The sequence below is a fragment of the Salvelinus alpinus genome, chromosome 38 (genome assembly GCF_045679555.1).
Source record: "Salvelinus alpinus chromosome 38, SLU_Salpinus.1, whole genome shotgun sequence".
NCBI lineage: Eukaryota > Metazoa > Chordata > Actinopteri > Salmoniformes > Salmonidae > Salvelinus > Salvelinus alpinus.
In genome coordinates, this window is record NC_092123.1 from 5,792,977 (window position 1) to 5,816,949 (window position 23,973).

Below are 23,973 nucleotides of genomic sequence, written 5' to 3' on the forward strand. Positions count from 1 at the left end.
GTAGCTTTTACGGTTTTGACACTACAAGTTCCAGCATAAGGCGGTTAAGAAGAAGTAATTTTGTCTTAATTTTAGTGGGCTAGTTGTTCTTGATTTCAGCAAGCACCGCTAATAGGGGCAGTATAAACCCAGGTGGATTTTGATTTTTTAGTAGCAAACATTTATGCACTGCAGTATTGTAAAAATCCTCGGGTGTTTCTTTTTAGTATCTCATTTCGTACATCTGCGCTACTCTGTGTTGCTTTTCCATGGAGAGCTGACGCTGTGCAAGGCAATTGAACATGATTAGATCAGCTGACAGTTAGAGCAACAGACTCAGTATGTACGCTTTAAATGACTCGTGTCACTGTAGAGAATGTGCCTGCCAAGGGCATGATCTCGTGACAAGTATGGTGTGCAATGCATCAAGAACAGACGATTTCCCTATAAAAATCTCTATACAAATGACATTATGTTATCTGACTCTGAGAGCAAATATGTTGGACTACTCTTCTGTGGTGGCAGGCTGTATTGTGTAGGGCTATATTTGATGTGGAAGCTTTAGACTGTGATTCTGATCTGTCTGCGAGATTAGATAGACTAGGCATGGTGTAAATATAGTCTACACAGAAGTAAAATAGCAACTTTGTTTCAATATTTTGTTTACTTAATTTGCAGTTCAATTCCACATCATTCACTTATGCCCCGCCCACCCTACTTTCTCGCCCCGCCCACAATACCCCCCCCCCACACACAAAAAAAGGATCGAGAAAGGACGGTCCTTTTATACCTCAATTGAAAGAACCACAACACCACGTTACACATCCTGTAGTGTGTTCGTAAAGCAGCACTGAATAGCGTTCGGTTGCAACTTGCCTCTTTCTTTGAAGATGGCGCGAAAGCATGCATTCCGTTTAGTCTTTGCATTTCAGATCTAAGCCTGAAGAAATGTCGATGTTCGCCGGGAATGAATAGGGTTTGACTAGCTCAGGTAAGGCATTTTATCATCTTTGTATCAGACAGAGCAATCAATGATGCCATGGGTATTTCAAACAGAGGGTTATGGTGAGAGGGACGCTTATATAGAGATCACAAAGGGTTTCGACCTGTGCCATGGAAAAGGGGGCATGCAGAATGGTTAAAACATTGTCCCTGGCTTTCATTCGAAATGTAGCATGAATTATAAAGTTACCTACATCATAACAACATGGGCAAAACGTAATGTGTGCCTATTTCATCTACCACAAAAATATGGGTTCCCATCGAACTGAAAACGCCAGTGATATTATATTGTTGTCTAATTGGAATATTTATCAATATTTTGTAACAGTACACAGTCATAATTCCTGCAGTGAACTGATCCCACTGCTGAACTGATCCCAGTGTTGAGAGGATCAACACGAACTGCCAAGTGAAGGCTTTTATTTGAATCAATATTGGTTCTCAAAAGTCAACTTGGCGACATCGTACAGCACAAAGAATCATACACACATTGGACTATATTGACTCATCTTTTCATAATTTGACTATATTGTTTTACGTTTCTGACATTTTAAACTACAATATGCAGATGGACTCACATATCTTAATTAAATCAGTGTCCATATGACCATAAATGACCATCGTGGAATGGTTTAGGATTGAGGAGTGTCCGGGTCTGGTGTGTGCTCAGAGAGACAGACATGTGAGAGGCAGGGTGAAGGAGCCTTGCAGCCCTGTCTGATAGCCCTTCTCCAGGCTACCTCAACACCACCAGTCCCAGGACACCTGGCCTGACACTCTGGGTCAATAGCCCCAGATACCAGCTGACAATCGACTACAGACTGGCCCCAGGCATGTCGGTTCAGCCACCTTTCACAGTCCTGACATCTTAATTACTGGACACCTGTGAACACCTGGTGTTGGGGAATGGGGTATCCTCCCTTGTGTGTTGTGTGTGTGTCAATTGCAGCCCTTTGTTAAAACACCCGATCCTATATCGACCCATAGCACCTACCCCTGGATAGGTACAGCTGTCAATAAGGTAATAGCTCCTCTTTGCTTTCTAATAATGGGTAAAATTGTCACCAAATTGCGTATTATTTTCCTATTCTCTCAGATCTACGCAAGTGCGTATCATCGTAGTGGCATTTTTGGGATTTGGCGAGACCTTGACATGCAGGTAAAGAACACCTTGTCTCGCCATGTGGTGCGTTACCTAGGCAATAAGACTTGATGAGGTGTGGTATATAACCAATGAATGCCAATAAACCATGGCTAAGGGCTTGCATAAGAACAGCCAATCAGCATTCAGCCAATCAGCAGTCTCGGCTCAAACCATCCAGTTTAGATGGTTAAATAAATACCTTCACAGAAATGTTGGAAGACCGACTTCCTGTGTTATGCTGAAAGATACAGCATTAATTCATTTCTGGGGCTGTTTGAAAGCTCCATGGTTTGTTCCAGACAGTATAGGGCATTTCCATGTAAAAATCCCCATGAGCACTAACATGTGAGGTTCTTAGAAGCACATCACATTTCGTGTCAAATGAAAGCAAATAGTCTATATTTTGAGAAATTAAGGCATATCTACATTTAAAAAAAAATCTCCTTCCAAAAAATGTGGAATAAGCAAAGGCTTTGATTTCTAGTCAAACAGATGGAAAAGGGGTCTTAGAAAACATCTAGTAGAAAAAGTCTTAACAAGTATTAGAAATACATCAAAACACAATATTGTTGAAGGAAAGACCCCTGCCAACTAATATCAACATTTATAATTAGTTTTGCAGGAATTATTAGCCTTCTGTAAGTTTAAGAAATATTGCCTAGTGTCTTGTCATTCTGTTACCAAAAACCCACATATCTTTAAGATATTTTATCATTTCGCTCCCTCATGAGGACGGAGGAGAATGAAAGCTCACGGAATTAACAAGTAAAGGTAGACCTACCAATTAGCTGTAGTGTTTTACTGATATCAATTTGGTTTATGATTTATTAAGTGATTCAAACACGTCGTTCTGTTACCAAATCAGTAACTGACAGAATGACAAAAAAACTCTAACAGAATGTCTAAACTAAACTGACTGCAATGGAAATTCATAGTAGTCACAAACCACAGTTGGGTCACCTGCTACTGTCCTCCCTGCCACTGGCATATATTCAGCTCATAACTGTTTACTTTCTCTTTCTGCCAAGTGGTGGTCAAACCAAGAGTGTGAAAACAGTCTGGCCACCCCTCCCTCTCTCTCCCTGTCTCTCTTCTCTCTCTCTCTCTCTCCAGTTAATGTCACCTCTCTCAGCTATTACTGACACCTACCCATGAGCCCCCTCTCCTTCCATTTATTGTAACCAGCCCCTTCACTCACTGAACACTGACCGACACCGGACGTCCATGAATGTTGAAAAGTAGTTGAAATGTGGTCAGTCCAAATCTAAACCAATCATGGACAGTACAGCAAGGAAAAGTAGAGTACTGTACAGTAGCCAGGGTTGGGAAGTAACTGATTACACATGACTCCAGACTAACATTTTCCAACAGTGCCACTAGGATTTTCAGTTGGTTGCACCGGTCTCACCCCAAAAACAATTGCTGCATCACACAATATACATATATAAATCTTTTTTCTATCATCTTCTAAAGTAATTTTGTGCTTTATTAAAAAGTGTAAGAGACTACTGAGATGGTATTCAAGATGGTATTTCTTCATATTTTCATGTTGTGATTTGAATGTGCAACCTAATCCAGTGATTGTGATGCATTTTGGGTGAACAATTAGGCTATTGTTATTTTTGAATGTTAAAATAAGGCTCCAGATTTTTCTGATTTAGTTTTTTGTTCAATATAGATGAATTTTCCTGCATCTTTATGTGCACTAATATTATTGAGGCTAGTTTACCACCCGAGTAAGTGCAAACTCCAAAAACTTTAGGTCGCAATAAATATAATACCTACTGCTAGTAGCCATGTATTAATCGAACAGTTTTGAGTGAAGTGACCATGTAGAATGTGCAGCTCGCACCAATGCGACCAATTTTTTAATATATTTTTTTAAACCTTTATTTAACCAGGCAAGTCAGTTAAGAACACATTCTTATTTACAATGATGGCCTACCCCGGCCGACGCTGGGCCAATTGTGCGCCGCCCTATGGGACTTCCAATCACGTCCGGATGTGATGCAGCCTGACACGTCTTGCACTGAGATGCAGTGGCTTAGACTGCTGCGCCACTCGGGAGCCACGAGTAGGTAGTGCATTGAGTTGTATGTTTTTTTTAAAACTTGGCAATCAATGTTTTTTGTTTGTCATACTTTTAAAGTGAAAAATCTGAGTTTTAGCGTCATTCTGTTACCGAGGAATTGCCCCTATATCTGATTTACTATAAATCTTTTTAGCTTGAACACCCTGGCCCCTGCTGTGTGAGTCACTTCTGGTGCCAGCCCGCAGGCCCGCTACAGTAGTTGTTATGAGATATCATTTCATTCAGTCACACAGACTCAGTCACGAGGCTTAGGCTACACAAAACAGGGTTTCTCTCCCTAAAGCCACTCGAGTAGAGAGAGCGGATGTCTTGCTGCTCTCTTTTAATGCAAAACTGCTTGGTGAGTTTGTAGGCTAGATTAAACTGGTCCACACAAGAAGAGACATAATGCCTCTGTCACACTTTCTCTTATGGCTAACTAACTCGCCTCAAAAAAAGGCTAGATGGAAGAGTAATAAGGCATTTTCCTTCATTCACTCCTGTATCATTTCTATTACCACAGTCGGTCCCAGACTTTTATTTTGAATCCGTAGGGAGATGTATGAGGCCCTCAGGATGTTTGTGAATGTTAATATGTTGCCATTACAACCACACACTGGAGCTGAGTCAGCCAGCCTCTCTGTCTCAGTATGAGGTGGTTTTTGCTCTGGAGCCACTGAGAGTCAGAGAGTCCTGAGACTGACATCCATTTTGGGATAAGATAGCATGAAGACTGAGTCACAGGAGGTTACCTGATCACCACACATCCCCTAGTAGCTCATATACGTGTGACTCACTTTTCTTTCATCTCCCATCAAACAAACACAGAACTTTGCTGTGTCCTTCCTGACCAGAAATGTTATCGTGTATTTTTTCTGTCCATGCGTTGTGTGATATCTGCGGAAATTAGGAAGTGGAGAGGATTTTGGTGAAATGAAAACTGCAATGTAATATTTCTAGGTTGCATACAGTACTGTTACAGTAGACCCCCCCCCCCCCCCCCAATAGTCAATTGAAAGTTTCTAGGTACTTTGTAACTAAGTACAATTATTATCATTGTGAAGAACATGCGTTTGCTGTCTCCCCTGTCGTAGTATTATCGAGTGAGAAACTCTGACCGATAAGTGAATCGCAAGCCAACACAAAACCCCTCTCCATTTGCCCATTTGTTTGTAAATAACCTCTTGACGTTTTTCTCCTGCAGCCATGTGGACGTTGAGTCTCGATCTTCTACATGTGACGTGAGCTGAGAGGTAGTAGAGTAGATTAGCCTGGTGGTATAACGTGTACTGTAAATTCCCCTCCTGCCATGGTTATTAGAGAGCCTCTCTCAATGGTGGTTTAGCCAGGAGCCAAAGCTACTTTTACCTTCCTCCCACATTAAGAGCTTTTGTTATGCACCACATCAAGAGGTAGATTTAAACAATAAGGCCCGAGGGGGTGTGGCATATGGCCAATATACCACGGCTAAAGGCTGTATCCAGGCACTCCGCGTTGCGGCGTGCCAGGAACAGCCTTTAGCCGTGGTATATTGGCCATATATCACAAACCCCCAAGGTGCCATAGTGTTATTATAAAATGGTTACCAACGAAATTAGAGCAGTAGAAATAAATGTTTTGTCATACCCGTTGTATACGGTCTGATATACCATGTCTGTCAGCCAATCAGCATTCAGGGCTCGAACCAACCAGTTTATAATTCTGCATATACAGAATGCATTATGTGCCATGACAATGGCAATGCAGGAGTGCTTTCTAAACAGGCCAGCACCACATGAGAGAAGAGGATAACAGAATAGATGGAGCTTAGCGAGGCGTGTCATTGAAGATGGAGGAAGGCATTTTGTCAGCAGAAACAGGACAGGGGGGATATCATCTCTCCACGGAGAGACCTCCTCCTGCTGCTGGCTCTCTGGAATGACTTCTACAGGCTGTGTGTGTGTATGTGTTTGAGAGAGAGATTGTGTGTGTGTGTCTCACTGTGTGCCAGTGTGAGTTTGCATGAGTGTGTGTGAGTAGGTTTGCGCAAGTGTGTTTGCATTACTGGTTGTGTGTGCGTGGGCACTGCCGGAGAGACCAGGGGCCATGTGCCAAACCCCGGCTGTGGCCCATTGTGAGACCAGCTGGTGTGTGAAGAGGGCCAGCGGTCAGTTCGGTTCCCAACCAGACTGGAGCTAAAGATGTCTATATTTTCTACTACGAAACATAATACCTGCTATGTCTATGATTGGATATAAGGCAGGAACCAGGCCCTATCTCTATATTTTTCTCTATATTTTTCATTTTTCTATCTCCCCCTCTCTCAGATGTGGTTTTATGAATGATCTCAGTTATCTCAGAGGCACAGAGGAAACATCAACAGCTGTTGTTTGGCTTCCCTTGTCTATCTCAGCCATGCTGTTTCTGTTTTCGCCGACACCTTGACATTACCGTCAGGATCTAGGTGGATTGTTTTTATGTGGAGAGGATCTGGGTGTATGTGTATCTGTGGGCAGAGGATCTGGGTGTGTTCTTATGTGTTGACTTAGCTCATGTGTGCTTGATGGAGCGTTGTGTTATTGTTGTTACAGCACTGTGTTCAGGGTGTTGCTACATCACTGCGTTCAGGCAGGCACATGACGCTCATGCTCGCCGAGTTCAATTTGTGACTATCTGGTTGGAGAGAAAGCAGAGGACCAATTGTGTTCCTTCTGGGGCAAGATTGTCTCTTTCTGATTGAAGACAGACGTGTGACCTCTGACCCCTGTGCTCTTATTAGGGGGGGGGGGGGGGGGGGGGTTAGTGGTCCAAGGATCAGTTTAGGCCAGCCAGCTTCCCACAAGACTTTGTAGTGGGGGATATATAGTCAGTGCCAGTGGAGATGTCAGTTCAGTCATGGTGTTTTTTGCTAAAAACAAGGTTTGGGAAGCCCAATATTTTTTTTCTCTCCATGCCATACTAATTCCACTCAAATCCTGCTTTTGAAATGGAGAGCTAGCTTTAGTAGCCTAGCTTAAGCACTATTGAATTGAACAAAGAAAAGAGGCCCACATCTCTCTTCAGAATACTGCCAGTGGGTTACCCAGTGGAATTTCAATTCATTACCTTTATTTCCCCCCTTTCAGTAGTGTTTCCCTTTTCCTTTCTATGCCCCAAGGCAGATTATTTCAGTTTAACCTTCCTTGTCATTCACGCTAGCTCCACTGCACTGGCTCACCGGTGGTGATGGAAAGACCCTTTGAAGATGTACTTTGTGTGGGTAAAGTCCTGAGAGAGAGGCTGGGGCTTGGTGGTTCCCTGCCTGGCCCTGCCCTGCGCAAGCTCTTGCTCTGAGGGGGAATCTGACTCTTCAAACCCCCTAAACTCATAATTACGACACTAGGTTCTGGCAACACTTAACCTAGTCTGCATGTTTGACCCCACATCTACTCTTAACTTAGACCTGTATCTCTCTTTTTTCTCCTTCTTCCTCTCTCGCTCGCTCTCTCTCTCTTCTCTCTTTCTCTCTCCTCTTTCTCCTCTCTGTCTTTCTCCGCTCTTTCTCTCTCACACTCTGACTCTCTGTGTCTGTCTGTCATAGCTTAATACTTAGCTGTGATGGCTCAGTCTCTACCGCTGCTGTTCGAAAACCTCAACGCTCTCCATTTAGTCTAAAAAAAGGCTCCAGGGGCCAATTCCACTACAAATTCGAGAAACGTCAACAATTAGCGAGTGCTGGTGTGAGAGCTACGATTAGCATTCTGCATTTGCGTGCCACAGCCGGTGTTTACATTTACCTGCTATTATAATGACTGCTACTGTTCTTGTTCATTTGGTCATCCAATATGTTCCCCCCCATTGGGAAAACGAGTTGACAGGGTGGTAAGAATTGGCTGCAGCTGCAAAAGAACATGGCACAGTGGTGAATGGAGAAGAACATATACCAATATTTTCTGTGGAAAAATGGCACACCAATTATGTTTTTGCTCAAAAATATCCTTAAACGATGCATGTTACCTCAGGTTTCACTTCACAAACAGGTCCCACTGTGGATGATGATGATTAAGCCTTTTCTACTGTGTGAAAAACACAGTCTGTCTGTTTTGTGTTCACTGTGGTACGTGGGAGAGGTACAGCACAGCTCCCCAACCCCTCCTCTGCCCCTGCCCATAGAGAATGTAACCAGACATGACTTAACCCAACCAACTCAGGGCCACACTGCTGTCAAAACTACAGTCAACCACTACAGGATCAAAGAGTGAATACGAGGATAGATGGAAGGTCGGAGTGGATTATTATTCAAATGTTCCCTATTGCTTGGTAAAGCAGGAATCAGCACCTTCTATTTTAAATAGAAAGTTCTGACAAGGGCAGGATACATCCGAGAGAGAGGAAGGCTTTCATGTCTCAAAAGTAAAAGACAGTCCAGTTCCATTCGAACTTCAAAGCGGAGAAAGAAGGGCAGGAAGGAAGCATTTTTAACAAGGGAGATGTGTCCATCCTGGTCTTTGTAGTGTTTCTTATATCTCTCTGTCCACGACCCTGTGGAAATCCAATTAGCATAATACAAAAATCTCTATCAAATTCTGTCTAAGCTAGAGATATTTGTTGTTTTTGTTGTTGTTGCATGGGCTGCGTCTCAATCCACCGCATCCGCTAATGTCGGCCGCCCGCATCTGCGGTGGAAGGCGGGAGAGCTACAGCAGTGTTTGTCAGACCAGGAGACATCTCTTCTCATGAAAACTTCTGTAGTGTCCGAACAGTTTGGGCTACACACTGCACCCACAAGCCTCACAAAAGTCGTCTGTAGGCAGCCCGGTACCAGTTAAAACATTTTTTATGGGAAGTACTTTAGTGCCAAAAAAGGGGCTAAATATGGGTACATAAAAATAAAAAAATGTAAGACAGACACTTCAAAACATTTTTATTGAACCTTTATTTAATGATTTATTTATTTACAATGACGGCCTACTCCAGACGACGCTGGGCCAATTGTGAGCCGCCCTATGGGACTCCCAATCACGGCCGGATGTGTTACAGCCTGGATTCGAACCAGGGACTGTAGTGACGCCTCTTGCACTGAGATGCAGTGCCTTAGACCGCTGCGCTACTCGGGAGCCCTAACTTCCTTTTGATGTTTTTTTTACTATCTGTTTTGCCATGTATGAATATGTTATTTAATGCATGTCTAAGGGCTAATGGTGTTAAGGGCAAATTCAATGTTTCATTAAATATATTTTATTTATATTTTTACAGGGATTCTAAATCAGATAGCTAAATGTTCCTTAGTATGACCTTAAAATAATTCCATATGTTAGCTTAGTAGAAACCTGGGCCATTAGACCTTAGGGGGTTAAGCTATTATAGTGCTTACACTTACGGATACATTGTATTGTATGAATTGGTGCGGTACTACTGAAGTTGATCATCCACTTTATTGTATGAAAATGTGCTATACTAATAAAGTTTTACCTCTTTAGGCCTCATCCTGAGCACTGCCAGGTCGGCCTCTAGGGGTCGGTGACGGGACCGTACCCCAGCTGCACCCAACATGACTCCCAGGACCTCCACCATGATCCCAACCATGAAGCAGTGGAGGCAGCTGGTTCTGGTGGTGATGCTGGCCTGGCTCCTCATCTTCCTGGCCCTGCTCTCCCACTTCCTGGACCCCCGGGATGTGGATCTCCGCTCGCCCTCCTCGCTCACCCACACCGAGACCCGCCGTCTGGCCTCCATCCAGGGTAGTACATCGGGCATCAGGGCTTCTCCTCTTGGGGTGTCATCCTCATCTTCCCCCGCCAACCAGGATCCCAGCCACAGCCGACAAGGAAAACAGGAGGCCCTGGAGCTGAGCCAGAATGGTGACTCGGTGGTCTGGAAAAAGGTGAGCGACCAGGAGGAGGGGGTGGATCAGGAAAGGGAAGAGAAGATAAGGAGGGAGAGACTGAGAAGGAGGAGGAGGAAAGGGAGCATGTCCAGGGCTGAGCAGCGGGGCAGAGACGGCTACTATTTATCCCAGTCCAAGGCAGTGGTCCAGCAGCTGCGAAGGGGCATTGCCTCAGTGGGAATGCTCGCTCCACACCTGCAGAAGTCCATGAGGGACTACCTGAATCTCAACAGGCACCATGTGGCCTACAGGGGGCTGCGCAAGGGTAGGCAGAGCGGGAGGGAGGTACTCTGTGAACTGAAGGAGCAGGCCAGGTTGAGGACACTGGATGGGACAGAGCAACCCTTCTCTGGGCTGGCCTGGGACAGGCTAGTGCCCACACGACCTCTGGAGCAGCTTTGGGGCCAGGGGTCAAAGTTCAAGTCGTGTGCGGTGGTCACCTCGGCCGGGGCTATCCTCAACTCTTCCCTAGGGAGAGAAATTGGTGAGTGCTGTAGGACAGGTGATACACATTTTTCAAACATCGGCAGTATTTATAACGTAACTGTTAGCTCCAATGTAAATAAAGACACTGCTGCCAAGTTCTGGTACAAATCCAGACGGAAGTAAAGCTCAAACTAGATCTATTACACCCAGCAGGATGTTGCAGCTGCATAACACAACATACAAGTCACACAATCACATATTTATACCTTCCAACTGGGCAAAGTCATCTCCTTGTATGTCTAAGATAAACAGATTCTCTGTTGCTGGGCAGGAACTAAGTCTGTTCTTGGTAGTGTCGTGGCCCAGCCAGAACCCAGAACTTTTGTGTGTGTGAGTGATAAGGCTTTAGTTTGAGTGTTGTTGGGTTGGAACCCTTTGCCCCCCCCCCCCCCCCCAGAGGTCTCTTCTCTATTCAACTGTTGTCCTCACCTCGATGTTGACTTTTCCACATCTCTCCTGACTCTAGTTCCATTGAGACTAACCTAGCTTATCAGGAACTGAGGCTTTACTGAGGCTCCCTTTAACTACTTCCTTAAAAAATATTCACGGGAAAGGAAGAACATGTCTGGATAGACAGACACTTTCTGTACTTCAAATCAAACTTTATTTGTCACATGCGCCGAATACAACAAGTGTAGACTTTACCGTGAAATGCTTACTTCACTGCAATATTACACACAAGCTTCAACATCCTAAGTAATAACAAGTTAGTATTACTAATCAGACTGATTATACAGGTATACAAGTTATTACAACTAATTGGCTGATTGTCAGACTAGTCTTCATCACTGCATAAGTGTATTGCTTTGGTAGGTTTGATTTACCCTTAGAATTGAACTAGCCTCTACCCTTACAGTGCATAAGAGCTCTGATGCTGGGATGTTCCTCACGCCTATAGAAATGGCTCCGCATTCAGTGCGTGTGAATGGGAACCCTGGCTTACTCTACGGGATCTTTAGACCGCTCTACTTTGTATTCATTCAGTAGCCTTTCGTGTTGATAGCATCCGATTGGCTTGTCACTCCCCATGTATCTGTTCATTTGATGTGATGAGTAGCCTGCGTGTCCTTGAAATGAGGAGGAAGAGCCGTGACAGTAATGCAGGCACCTTTTATAAATGAGACTTCAGCCGGTAAGATAAGACCTCCAAAGAAAAGGGTTTGCTGCTCTCTAGTGTTGGAGTTCGGTTAGTGACTCATAAGCGTCACGATAAGCATAATATTATAGTTTACCTGGACTAGATATACACTGGACAAAAATATAAATGAAACATGCAACAATTTCAAAAGTTTTACTGAGTTACAGTTCATATAAGGAAATCGGTCAATTGAAATAAATTCATGAGGCCCTAATCTATGGATTTCACATGACTGGGAATAAAGATGCCATAAAAAAAAAAAGTAGTCGCGTGGATCAGAAAACCAGTTAGTATCTGGTGTGACCACCATTTGCCTCATGCAGCACAACACATCTCCTCATAGAGTTGATTGTGGCCTGTGGAATGTTGTCCCACACCTCTTCAATGGCTGTGCTGGATATTGGCTGGAACACGCTGTCGTACACATCGGTCCAGAGCATCCCAAACATGCTCAAGGAGGGACCTGTCTGGTGAGTATGCAGGCCATGGAAGAACTGAGATGTTTTCAGCTTCCCGGAATTGTGTACAGATCCTTTCGACATGGGACCGTGCATTATCATGCTGAAACATGAGGTGATGGTGGCGGATGAATGGCACGACAGTGGGCCTCAGGATCTCATCACGGTATTTCTGTGCATTCAAATTGCCATTGATAAAATGCAATTGTGTTCATTGTCCATACCATAACCCCACCTTCACCATGGGGCACTCTGTTCACAACGTTGACATCAGCAAACCGCTCGCCCACACGACGCCAAACACGCTGTCTGCCATCTGCCCGGTACAGTTGTCAAGAGAGTGCATAGCTGTCATCAAAGCAAGGGTGGCTACTTTTAAGAATCTCAAATATAAAATATATTTTGATTTGTTTAACACTATTTTGGTTACTGCATGATTCCATATGTGTTAATTCATAGTTTTGATGTCTTCACTATTATTATACAATGTAGAAAATAGTAAAAATAAAGAAAACCCCTGGAATGAGTAGGTGTGTGTGTGAACTTTTGACTGGTACTGTGTTATATATATATATGTTATATATTTATATATAACTGTGTTATATATAAATAAATAACATTTATTTTATATATATATATATATATATATAAAATAAAAAAATTAAGAGTACAGACTATTGAATGAGACATGTTTTTGAGAAGATAATTATAAAAATACACGTATTTCTTTTCATTTGAATAAGACATGAAAATGCAATGAAATGGAGATTATTTGTTTATGTAAAAATCAAAATGTGAAATTCTTGGTGGGAAAATGGAGTCCCCAGAAATTCTGGCTGAAAAAATGTGGTCCCCACTGAAAAAGTTTAAACACCACTGCACTCGAGGGAGACATTCACTAACAACATTACTTATGCTTGTAGACAACCATGCCATTTTCATGGTACTGTTGGGGTGATGCATACAGCTTATGTCCATACCCTGTACTCAGATTCCCATGAGGCTGTGCTTCGCTTCAACGCTGCTCCTACAGAGGGCTATGAGAATGACGTGGGCAACAAGACCACCATCCGCATCATCAACTCTCAGGTAGGTCCCCCACTTCTCCTCCTGTGACTTTTCTTTAGTACTCAGGACCTCCTATTGATTGACAGTGGAATCACTGACACACTGCCTTGTGAAAATGATTTGAGTTGATCTAGAGCTGAGTGAAACCGCTAGTCAGATCACTAAGACAGGCTATCCCAGCACTTCCACGCTTATCTAGTCAATCATTGATGATACACCTATCATTGGGAGAGGACAAGTTGGTGTATGGGATCTGTACATGTGGACTGTAGGTGAGATGTATTCGTTGCTTGCCTCATATTACATTTAGCCTGGTGTGCTGGAGAGCTATCAGTACAGCAATCAGTAATTTGTCTCCCTGCAGATCCTGGCCCGGCCCAGGCATCGCTTCACCAACAGCTCTTTGTATAAGGGTATGACACTGGTGGCCTGGGATCCTGCACCGTACTCTGTGGACCTGCCCAGGGTAGGTCTCTCTCTCACTGTCAGTCACGCGCTGTAGTGTGTATGTGTCATTAATGACTTCCTAATCATCTCCTGGTTCATCTTAGGGAAAGTCTGGTGCAGAGTGAGTCAGCAAACATCGCCGTTGTGGCCTCAAGCAAAGCACTTAACACCCTACAATTGTTCCAGGAGCGCTGCACTGCAGCTGACCCACTGCTTCCAGCCCCTCTGGTGGTGTGTCTTGCGAGAGAGCGTCAACACCAGTTTCCATTCTAAATGGACAATAAAGTGCCTCATATTTTTATAAAAGTCATCTGAAGGTTTTTACTGAATAATTCAGAAAGTGTCTGTGTGTTTAGTTTCAGGTTTCTGGTGTGTAGCTTACACAGGCCCCTTCCCGAGATCCTGTTAGCGGTAGCGGTCATGTTAACATTTAGCCGAGGCTTTTCTCCAATGCAACTAACAGTCAGTTAACCAACTGTGTGAATACGCTCTATGGTGACAGTGCTGTCTTCAGCCTTTTGATTAATGTGGGTCACGTGTCAATCTCCAGATGTCAGGAAACATGATGACCAACTGGGTGGTAATGAGGAGAAGCTGAACGATACGGACAGATCTTCTGTAGTTTTCCACTGACTTTAGACTTACTCAGTCCTGGTGAGGTGTGGGAAATGGTTTTCTAGCGTATTACTGTTCATCAACAGGCTCTAACCTCTGGAGATGCTCCATCTTGTTTTAAAGTAGTTTGACAAATTGCTGTTACATTTTCCACAATAAGTGTGAAAGGGAATTCTTCCGAGTTCTATGAGACACTGGGAGCTTTCCATTCTTCCATTCTCAGAGTGTATGCGAGACAATTTGTCGAGATACGATTTGTTAGTCTATTCAGTTGAAAGAGATGGTAGCTAGCCTAAGATCAATCACAACAGAACAAACACTAATAACATTTTTCTTAAGAAAACACAAATTTAGGCCTTGTCAATTTGTTAGAATTTCCTCCTCCTTTGACACACAGTTCAGTAGGCAAACTTTCTTGAACGTTGCAAGTAGAAATGTCATTAATAGAGCAGACACAATTCCTTATTTTACATGTCAGAGAGGCATGTTTGTTCTACATCAAATATTTATATCTGAACGTTTCCCAACTTTGTGCCCTGCTGAACGTACACTTGTATTCAGACCCCTTGACCCCTTGACATTTTGTTACGTTACAGCCTTATTCTAAAATGTATTCAATTGGTTTTTTCCCTCATCAATCTACACAAAATACCCCATAATGACAAAGCAAAAAGAGGTTTTCAGAAATGTTTGCACATTGATTACAAATAGAAAACATATCACATTTACGTAAGTATTCAGACCCTTTACTCAGTACTTTGTTGAATAGCCTTTGGCAGCGATTTAAAGCATCAAGTCTTCTTGGGTGTGACTCTACAAGCTCGGCACACCTGTATTTGGGGAGTTTCTCCCATTCTTCTCTGCAGATCCTCTCAAGCTCTGTCAGGTTGGATGAGGAGCGTTGCTGCACAGCTATTTTCAGGTCTCTCCAGAGATGTTCGATCGGGTTCAAGTCCGGGCTCTGTCTGGGCCATTCAAGGACTTTCAGGGACTTGTCCCAAAGCCATTCCTGTGTTGTGTTGGCTGTGTGCTTAGGGTCGTTTTCCTGTTGGAAGGTGAACCTTCACCCCAGTCTGAGGTCCTGAGCGCTCTTGGGCAGGTTTTCATCAAGGATCTCTCTGTACTTTGCTCTGCTCATCTTTGCCTTGATCCTGACTAGTCTCCCAGTCCCTGCCGCTGAAAAACATCCCCACAGCATGATGCTGCCTCCACCATGCTTCACCGTAGGGATGGTGCCAGGTTTTCTCCAGACGTGACGCTAGGCAGAGTCTTTACGTGCCTTTGGCCAGCTCTAGGAAGCCTTGGTGGTTCCAAACTTCTTCCATTTAAGAATGATGGAGGACACTGTGTTCTTGGGGACCATCAATGCTGCAGAAATGTTTTGGTACACTTCCCCAGATTTGTGCCTCGACACAATCCTGTCTCGGAGTTCTACGGACAACTACTTCAACCTCATGGCTTGGATTTTGCTCTGACATGCACTGTCAACTGTGGAACCTTATATAGACAGGTGTGTGCCTTTCCAAATTATGTCAAATCAATTGAATATACCACAGGTGGACTCCAATCATGTTGTAGAAACATCTCAAGTCTCATAGCAAAGGGTCTGAATTCTTATGTAAATAAGGTATTTCTGTTTTTAAGGTTTAATACATTTGCTAGAATTTCTAAAAAACAGTTTTCACCTTGTCATTATGGGGCATTGTGTGTAGATTGCTGAGGAAAATGTTTTATTTAATCCATTTTAGAATAAGGCTGTAACGTAACAATATGTGAAAAAAGTTGAGTTTTTTTCGAAGGCACGCTATATGGAGAACAATGTAATGTGTTTTACATTACCTCTGCTGTCTGCCACACACATTGGCATGGCATTAGTTAAAATACAGATTGGACACACACACACACACACACATTCATAAGGCCAATGATCAAGGGCTGCATGTTAATCAAGTTATTCTAATGGCACCCACTTTGAAAATGAAAGCCATTGTTCGCATGTGTGTGTTTTTGTTTGTGTGTGTGCACATGCATGCGTGTGTGTTTGTGCGCTCGCAGTAGAGCATGTGTGTTTTTGTATAGCCTGCTGTACTACATGCACCCATTTTGTACGGATGGTTGAACACATTCATTGGGACTTTACCAAGAAATTTGCTTCAGACCCAGAATACATTTGAAACGAATTACTGTTCTTTATCTGATGCTTAAAAGGTATAATTTACTCAATTTTGCCTCATGTTATCCTGACTGTTTGAAGAACCAGAGAGTTAACACGGTATCTGTCACCTAGCAGCTTAATGTGACTGGGTGTCAGAACAAAGGCTGATATTTTCACTCTGCGGTCAAAGCATCACCACGTTTATTGAGCAGATTACCTCTGTCAAATTCTGCCACCATATTCCTTATTTAGCGCCCTTGAACTGTAGGGAATAGGGTGCCATGTGGGATGCCAAATAAGATTAACTTCCAGAATAGAGAGTTAATTAAAGCATAACTGCGGCGGTCATTCATCAATACCTCCATTATACCTGCTATGGGAGTGGGGGAATGAGTATTGGTGTAACAAACCTTGACTTTAAAAGGTTGGTCTCTCGTCATATTTTCAAGGGAAATATCCATACCCGACTTTGTTCCCTGAATCATGGATTTAATTGACTCTTGTGTAAGCAGTGGTGTACGAAAGGAATATGTATTTATACAACATTTTAGCTTGAGGCGTTGGGATTCCTGTGGTGACGTTGTGAGTCAGTCAGTACGGTGGTGATGAATTCAAGCAAACCCGCATCACAATAGTGGCACAATAGCTGTAGCATTTTAACATACATCCTTTCCCGTAGTCAAATAAAACCATAGTACTAATACTCATTTTAGGTGCTCTTGAAATGCATTAGCAGGTAGACTGCTCCGTAGCAGGCCGCTGTGCTACCGGAGTAGATTGATTTAACAAAGACACCGTGTCAACACTGCGGTGGCAGCAGTGAGTCTGACACTCGGCAGATGCTGTCATGATTGTGCTGACCCGGAGTAGCAGCGTTCTATTTCAGATAGCGTAAAGAAAGATGCTTTGGTGCTGACTGCAGTCCCCTCTTCTCTTCAGTGGTACAGGAACCCAGACTATGACCTGTTCACCCCGTATGAAGAACGCCGGCGGCTCCAGCCCACACAGCCGTTCTACATCCTCCACCCCAAGTTCATCTGGCAGCTGTGGGACGTGATCCAGGGGAACACCCAGGAGAACATCCAGCCTAACCCCCCATCCTCTGGGTTCATAGGTGGGCAAGCGCCTCTGATCATCCACCCGGGCACCCACCCATCCATGTATCTGTTTGACCGCTGTGTCTGAAATGGTACCCTGTTCCCTATGACAGGAACACTCTTCAGCCAACGTGCATCGAATTCACAAAACTTCATTAACTATTGAGATGAAGCACGTACTGCAGGCCTAGTTCAGAACAATATGGTGGTATCCTTGGTTCAATGCTTTTGTGAGTGAGATCTGCGATTGCTCAAAGGTAAGAATATAACAACAAAGAGCTTAATTGTTATTCCGTGTGTGTTCAACCTCAACATCTATTTACAAGGTTACGCAGTCGAGGGCACAGGTGCTCAATAACAATTGGCATTCAAGGAAGTCAATTATCGATTTTCTAAGCAAATACTAGTTTTTAAGGTAGCCTGGTGGGTAGGAACATTGGGCCAGTAACCGAAAGGCTGCTGGATCAAATCCCAGAGTTGACAAGGTACAAATCTGTCATTCTGCCCTTGAGCAAGGCAGTTACCCAGCTGTTCCCCGGGCGCCGATGACGTGGATGTCAATTTATGGCAGCCCCCCGCACCTCTCTGATTCAGGGTTAAATACATTTCAGTTGAATGCATTCAGTTGTACTGACCAGGTATCCCCCTTTCCCTTTCCCATATTGTGTCCCGTGTTGGTGTTTTGGAAGGGCAGAGCGGTGAGACATGAGAAATTATGTGATTATTAGGGGAGAAATTATGTGATTATTAGGGGTAAGATTATGGCAAGGCAAAAAATATTTTTTTCATCATATGTTTATACATATGCATCTATACCATTCTAAACCTGCATAAAATATTACCACTCACACACGGACCAAAAGTACGGAGGAGAGTCCAGAAAGAACAGCGGAATGGTGATTCATTCGTGTGTTGTTTTTTTCCCCTCTTTTGTTCTCAATTTACATGATAATGGGGGGGGGGGGGTGTTACAACATAGACCCCATGGCAGTTCCTGGAAGCCCAGCAGGAGGGCTTGAGGGGGCTGTGTCGCCCTGAGCACGTTACTGTGCTACCACCACACACACACAGAAAGAGAACACACACACACCGCCAGCAGCAGGACTCAGTGAGGCAGACCATGACTCACAGAAGGATTTTATTTGGGTTGCAGTCCATTTATTTAACTGTTTTTTGGGTTACAGTTTATTAGGCAGTGAGAGGCGGTGCTGTTCAGTTTGTCATGTGGATAAAGACAAGCAAGTGCCGTATGATGGCTACAGCCACTGTGTGGCAGCCCAGTGGGGTGCACGGCTGTTGACTGCCTGCTGGGAGCTGCTAGGTACCTATGTACATCATTTAGACTTGTAGACTGAGGCACATGTCAACATGCTAAGCCAGATACTGCATGACTCCACATTACAGGCACAGAAAGATGGTAACTTTAACAGGTTGTGGCTTTCATAAAACGCCTGGCTGTCATCCCAACATGCAAATATTGGTTGGATCAGCATTGTTTCCACATTGTCATGACTAAACATTTCAAACTGACAATTGAACATTGTTATGATCTCTCTTGCCCAATGTGATGATGGCTTCAAGAGCGCAAGACAAGTGTTGCAAATATGCACACTTTCTGTTACACTTCTCCAACTGTTTCTGGTGTATTACCCTCCCCTCCCCACCCTGCAATGAAATGGAAAATCCCTTCACATTGTTGCCATACGTTTAATACCAGTTTAGGTTGTAATACTAGCCAGTTTTACACAGATCACCCAGGTGCATCATTTATAAAATGTTCTTACGCACAGATATGATCTTAAATAGTTGAAATCCACAGCTATATAGTGATTTAATAACCATGAAGTAGGTGTGATTTAGCAACTTAGTGTGATCTAGAAATGATCATGATTATGTGTGATTTACAACCTTAGTTATGTGTATAAACATTGTGATTATCCTTCCTATTGTTTCAACAACTGATGGTATGCTGAAATGTAATATAGAAACTGAGCAAATTAATGAGGCCCAAGGTGATTTGATCTCACAGATGAGGTGCAAAGAATTCAGCTTCACCAGCATCATTCACATAGGCTTCATATAGCTGCTTTAGAACAAATGTAATAGATGAACTGTCTGTTTATTGCACTTCATTGGAAATGGCCACAGTTATGACAAAAGCCTTTTTTTCGTACTGTAACAGTAATGACAACACTAAAGCCACTGCAGTCTTAATACAACTCTGGGGTCTATCGACGTAACACATGTAACAATATGATAACGGAAGTTGAGGAAAAATACACGTTTATTTATTATTATTTTTTACGTAAACAACACCACACTGTTGCGTTTTCTCACGGCAAGACTTGACAGGAATAAATCTACACCTTTTACTGAGTAACAAAGTAACAGTTGACCATCTAGATGGGTTGGGGCGGTAGACACACCTTCTATAACATGGATCATCAACTAGATTCAGCTGCGGGCCGATGTATTTATTTTCTTCTTGAGCGGATGGTCGGGGGGCCAGAACATAATTACTGCCAATTGACAGCAAGAAGCTCAAACAGAGATGACGTTTACTAAAGCATAATCATTTCAAAACAGATTTCCAAACTTAAAATCAATTGGAGCTGATTTCATGTTCTTACAGTCTTATATCCAACAACAAAAATACAAAAAATATATATTTTTTAAATTTATATTTGCCATGAACTTAAGGGGCCAAATAAATCCACCAGCTGGCTGCCAGCTGGGGTACCCTGTTCTATAAGATAATAGAGCACAGTGTAGTTTCTGGGGTGATGACGTGGAATAGAAGATATTGATAGTTCTCTGTCTGGGTAACGTTGTGGATTAGATCACTGACTGTATAGAAGAGTTCTCTGGTGACACAACGCCTCATCATGGAACGTTTATGGGTAGTCTGTTGTTGAGGCGTTCTCATAATGACAAATCACTATGGAGAGTTGTTGGGTGACGCCACATGATATATCACTGTGTAGACTGAGTTTTTGGGGGCGACACCGCATGAAAAATGCCAGGGATAACACCGTATCCTCTAGAGTTCTCGGTGGTGACGCTATCATATGACACAGTGGATCACTGGATAGCGTTTGTCACGTGGGGGAAAAGAGGGGTGGGTTGAGAGGGGCTTCGGGGGGTACGCAGCTGTCCACAGGAGGTGATCTCTTGGTTGGGGTCTGGGCTGGTCTGTTCGGAGACGGGGATGGTGTCTTCACGGTTGTTAGTGCTGCACTCCACCGTGTGGGGATGGTGGTTGTGGTTATGGTGGTTGGCGCCGGTGGAGAGCTGGGGCGTGACGGCTACATTGTTACTGTAGCCCCGGCGGTTGAGCTGGATGACGGTGGTCTTGGAGGGCATGGAGGAGACGCCGTTCTCAGAACTGGGCCGCTTGCAGTGGAACAGGATCAGGAAACACCTGTAGAACTGCAAGGGAGGGACAAAGAGAGTGTGTGAGAGGGTGTGGGTGTGTGTGTGATAAGGAGTGTGTGATAGGGGGGGGTGTGTGCGTTGCAAAATATATTTACACATGTTATTCAATCATTGCACCCATACTGCTTGCGCGCGCCAACGAGCATCTGCATTGGCAGGCGCTAAAATAGAATTTGCTTCTATTTGTGACAAGTCCTGCCTCTCCCATCTCCTCATTGGCTTTTAGAAGCATATACCCACGTGCCATCTCCTCATTGGTTATACCCACGTGGGTGATTGAAAGATGAACTGAGATCGGTTGGTCGGCTGTGGTAATACACCTTATTATGAAAAATAGTTATTATGAAAGTTAGATGCCAATCGCCATATAAAGTCCAAAGAAGAAAAAGCCTGGAAGGAGGAGAGATGAATAGAAACGATTCGGTTGACCGTTTTATGTGTGGATTAATTGTTGGAGTAGAGGACCTTTCAGGTAAATAATAATTTCAGGTAAAATAACAACTCAATGTTTATATCCCAGGACAAATTAGCTAGCAACAGCAAGCTAGCTAGCTAAATTGCCATACATGTTTAATGCTTTTCGACCTGTCCCCAAATTAATATAATTGGTTCAGAGTTTGTTTTGATATTTCAACCTGCGTGTCGTGATTGCATTTGGTGTGGGGGGACAAAATCAATTTGCGCACGCACTCGTCCGGCTCGGGCAAGTTGTTAGATTGCAGTATGAGCTGTAATGAATTCATCTTTGCCCTTTTTGTTTTGATTCCAGGCATCGTCCTGATGATGTCGCTGTGTGAGGAGGTCCATGTCTATGAGTACATCCCCTCTCTGCGTCAGACAGACCTGTGCCACTACCACGAGCACTACTACGACGCCGCCTGCACCCTTGGGGCGTACCATCCCCTGCTCTTTGAAAAGCAACTGGTCCAGAGGATGAACAGCGCCACCCAGCACGACCTCAAAACCAAGGGCAAGGTCACGCTCTCGGGGTTCAGCGCGGTCAACTGTGGGCCCTGACCTTTGACCTCCTATGGCCATCAAGAGACGGAGCGTGCTGATACTAATCAAGCGACTGAAGAGGCTAAGTTGAGTCAGCACTGTTGTCCGTGGGCCATGATCTGTCTCTTTGACCTGGACCGCTGTCTGGAAAGTCAGGAAGGAAGTGAAGAGGAGGAGAGTGTTGCCAATACTAATCGATCGTCCTCGAGAACTGCCTTTGTCACAATGGATAGTGTCAACAGCTGAAGCTGCTCTGGCCATCAGGTTCGGAGACCAGAGACTGTCAAGGGTGCTAAACTGATAGTTGTTTCAACATTAAAAGAAGTGAAATAGTTTAAAGGCCGAACTCTGAAGTGCAGAGAAATGTCTTTGTTTTTCGCCGAGCCTGGAAGAAAAAAAAAACCCAGCCCGTTGCTGCTGGTTAGGATAGCAATAGTCAACATGGTTGAAAGGAGGGGGGCGTTTAGGGCATGTGGATGTGATGTTGTTGTATTGTGTACCGAAGTAGTCCTTCAGGGATGTATTCCTACTGGAGAGATGGGTCATCGTTTTAAGGTATTGTTCTTGTGACACAGTGTTGTACACGAGAGAGGTCATGGTATGAACGTGGGAAAGTGATCTATAGATTCAAATATTGAACATCGGTCAAAGGCATGTTTTTCTGATTCAACTAATGAGGTGCATTTTCATGTACAGGTCATGTTTAGAGCATAGAAATAGAGAATTGAAAACATGCAGTGTAAAAGGTTTACTTGAGAGGGGTAGGGTTTGAATTTAAACCGTTCAAAAAGCATGTTGCGTTCCTTTTGATAAAGAATATTGCAGGGATAGTAGTGTATGTAGGTCTATGGGGAAAACAACCACTTTTCACTTTTTTGCATGAACCAGTCTCACTCAACCTAACCACTGATCTGTGTGTATGTGAGTAAGGAACTCAAACTTTCTTATCAGTGTTCTCGTGTCCTCTGTACGTACGCTATTTAAAGTTACTGTTCCTCAACGACTAGATGGTAAAACTGACAGCAGTTACTTTTCCTGGCCTTGATATGATTCTACAGCCACACTGTGTAAATAGAATGTAAATGTGGTTTGTTTGCCGATTTAGAAGTCTGGTCAAGTGCAATGCAATGAATGTAGCTATGAATAGTTTGAGGCACATTTATTTAGAAAAATAAAATAAATGTAACCTTTAGGCAAGTCGGTTAAGAACAGATTCTTATTTACAATGACGGCCTAACCAGGTTTGGCCAGGGGTGTGCCGCCCTATGGGGCTCCCAATCACGGCCAGATGTGATACAGCCTGGATTCGAACCAGGGACTGTAGTGACGCTTCTTGCACTGAGATGCAGTGCCTTAGACCGCTGCGCCACTCAGGAGCACAGCGGTCTAAGGCTTTTGGCAATGGTGATATAGACTTGATACTGTGCCAAATGTTCCCTGTGTGAAGTTAACTGTTAACACTACGTATTCTAGGAGTTCACCACTACAAAAGCAAAGCAGAGGCCTCAGCTTGGAAATGTAAATGGACAGAATGTCCTTTCTATGATTCACTTGGAATGCACCAAACACAGCAATAGAAAAGTCATTTTTCTTTTGAATATTTTTTTGAGAAGTGTTTGCTGATCTACTGTTGAGGGTAAACACTATAATATTCACACCTTTTGGGATCTTTAAACAAAAATCATGTTGTTTTTACAGATAATTTTCTATAGCCAGAATCAGTTTGTACTGAACATCATTTGTTAGTTTGTATAAAATTTGTATTTATTTTCCATTGTTTTCTACTTAAACTGTTGTGAATAAAGATATTGTACTTGCCTTGTGATTTGACCCTGGTCTAACTAGCTGTTTAACTACATATCCCACAATTCAAGAGGCAAGGGCTGTATCTCAATTGCTTAAAAATGTATTACCTGCTCGTCTCCTCCCTTTGATTGAAAAACACTTGTAAGTGTAAGAAAAAATGGTGGAAGCTCGTCAGTGGGCTGGCTTTCATCTGGTCACGTCTTTCACATCAATGTAACGAAGGAGAGG

General features: G+C 43.5%; 2 protein-coding genes across 3 annotated transcripts in view; one reads left to right on the forward strand and one right to left on the reverse strand.

The window, feature by feature from the left end:
• Nucleotides 1–752: 752 nt before the first annotated feature.
• On the forward strand, nt 753–23,764 carry LOC139566197 (beta-galactoside alpha-2,6-sialyltransferase 2-like). 2 transcript variants are annotated; one of them, XM_071387225.1, is made up of 6 exons: nt 753–970; nt 9,635–10,525; nt 13,115–13,212; nt 13,556–13,657; nt 17,348–17,522; nt 21,710–23,764. In XM_071387225.1, exons 2-6 carry the CDS (start codon nt 9,706–9,708, stop codon nt 21,955–21,957), a joined length of 1,443 nt encoding a protein of 480 aa, XP_071243326.1. In that variant the 5' UTR covers nt 753–970; nt 9,635–9,705; the 3' UTR covers nt 21,958–23,764. The 2 variants fall into 2 exon arrangements, with proteins under 2 accessions (XP_071243326.1, XP_071243327.1); XM_071387226.1 differs by lacking the exon at nt 13,556–13,657.
• The window catches only part of LOC139566198 (parapinopsin-like), a 28,753-nt gene continuing 23,418 nt past the window's right edge, over nt 18,639–23,973 (reverse strand). The window contains exon 4 of the mRNA XM_071387227.1: nt 18,639–20,934. Coding sequence (XP_071243328.1) covers nt 20,587–20,934 — 348 coding nt within the window. The 3' untranslated portion in view covers nt 18,639–20,586. The remainder of the gene's footprint in view (nt 20,935–23,973) is intronic.

Excerpts from the sequence above, each read along its gene's own strand:
- LOC139566197 (XM_071387225.1), top strand. The coding sequence starts at position 9,706 with ATGACTCCCAGGACCTCCACCATGATCCCAACCATGAAGCAGTGGAGG. Across the intron at positions 13,213-13,555 it reads TCCGCATCATCAACTCTCAG|ATCCTGGCCCGGCCCAGGCA; the intron begins GTAGGTCCCCCA and ends GTCTCCCTGCAG. Across the intron at positions 13,658-17,347 it reads ACTCTGTGGACCTGCCCAGG|TGGTACAGGAACCCAGACTA; the intron begins GTAGGTCTCTCT and ends TCTTCTCTTCAG.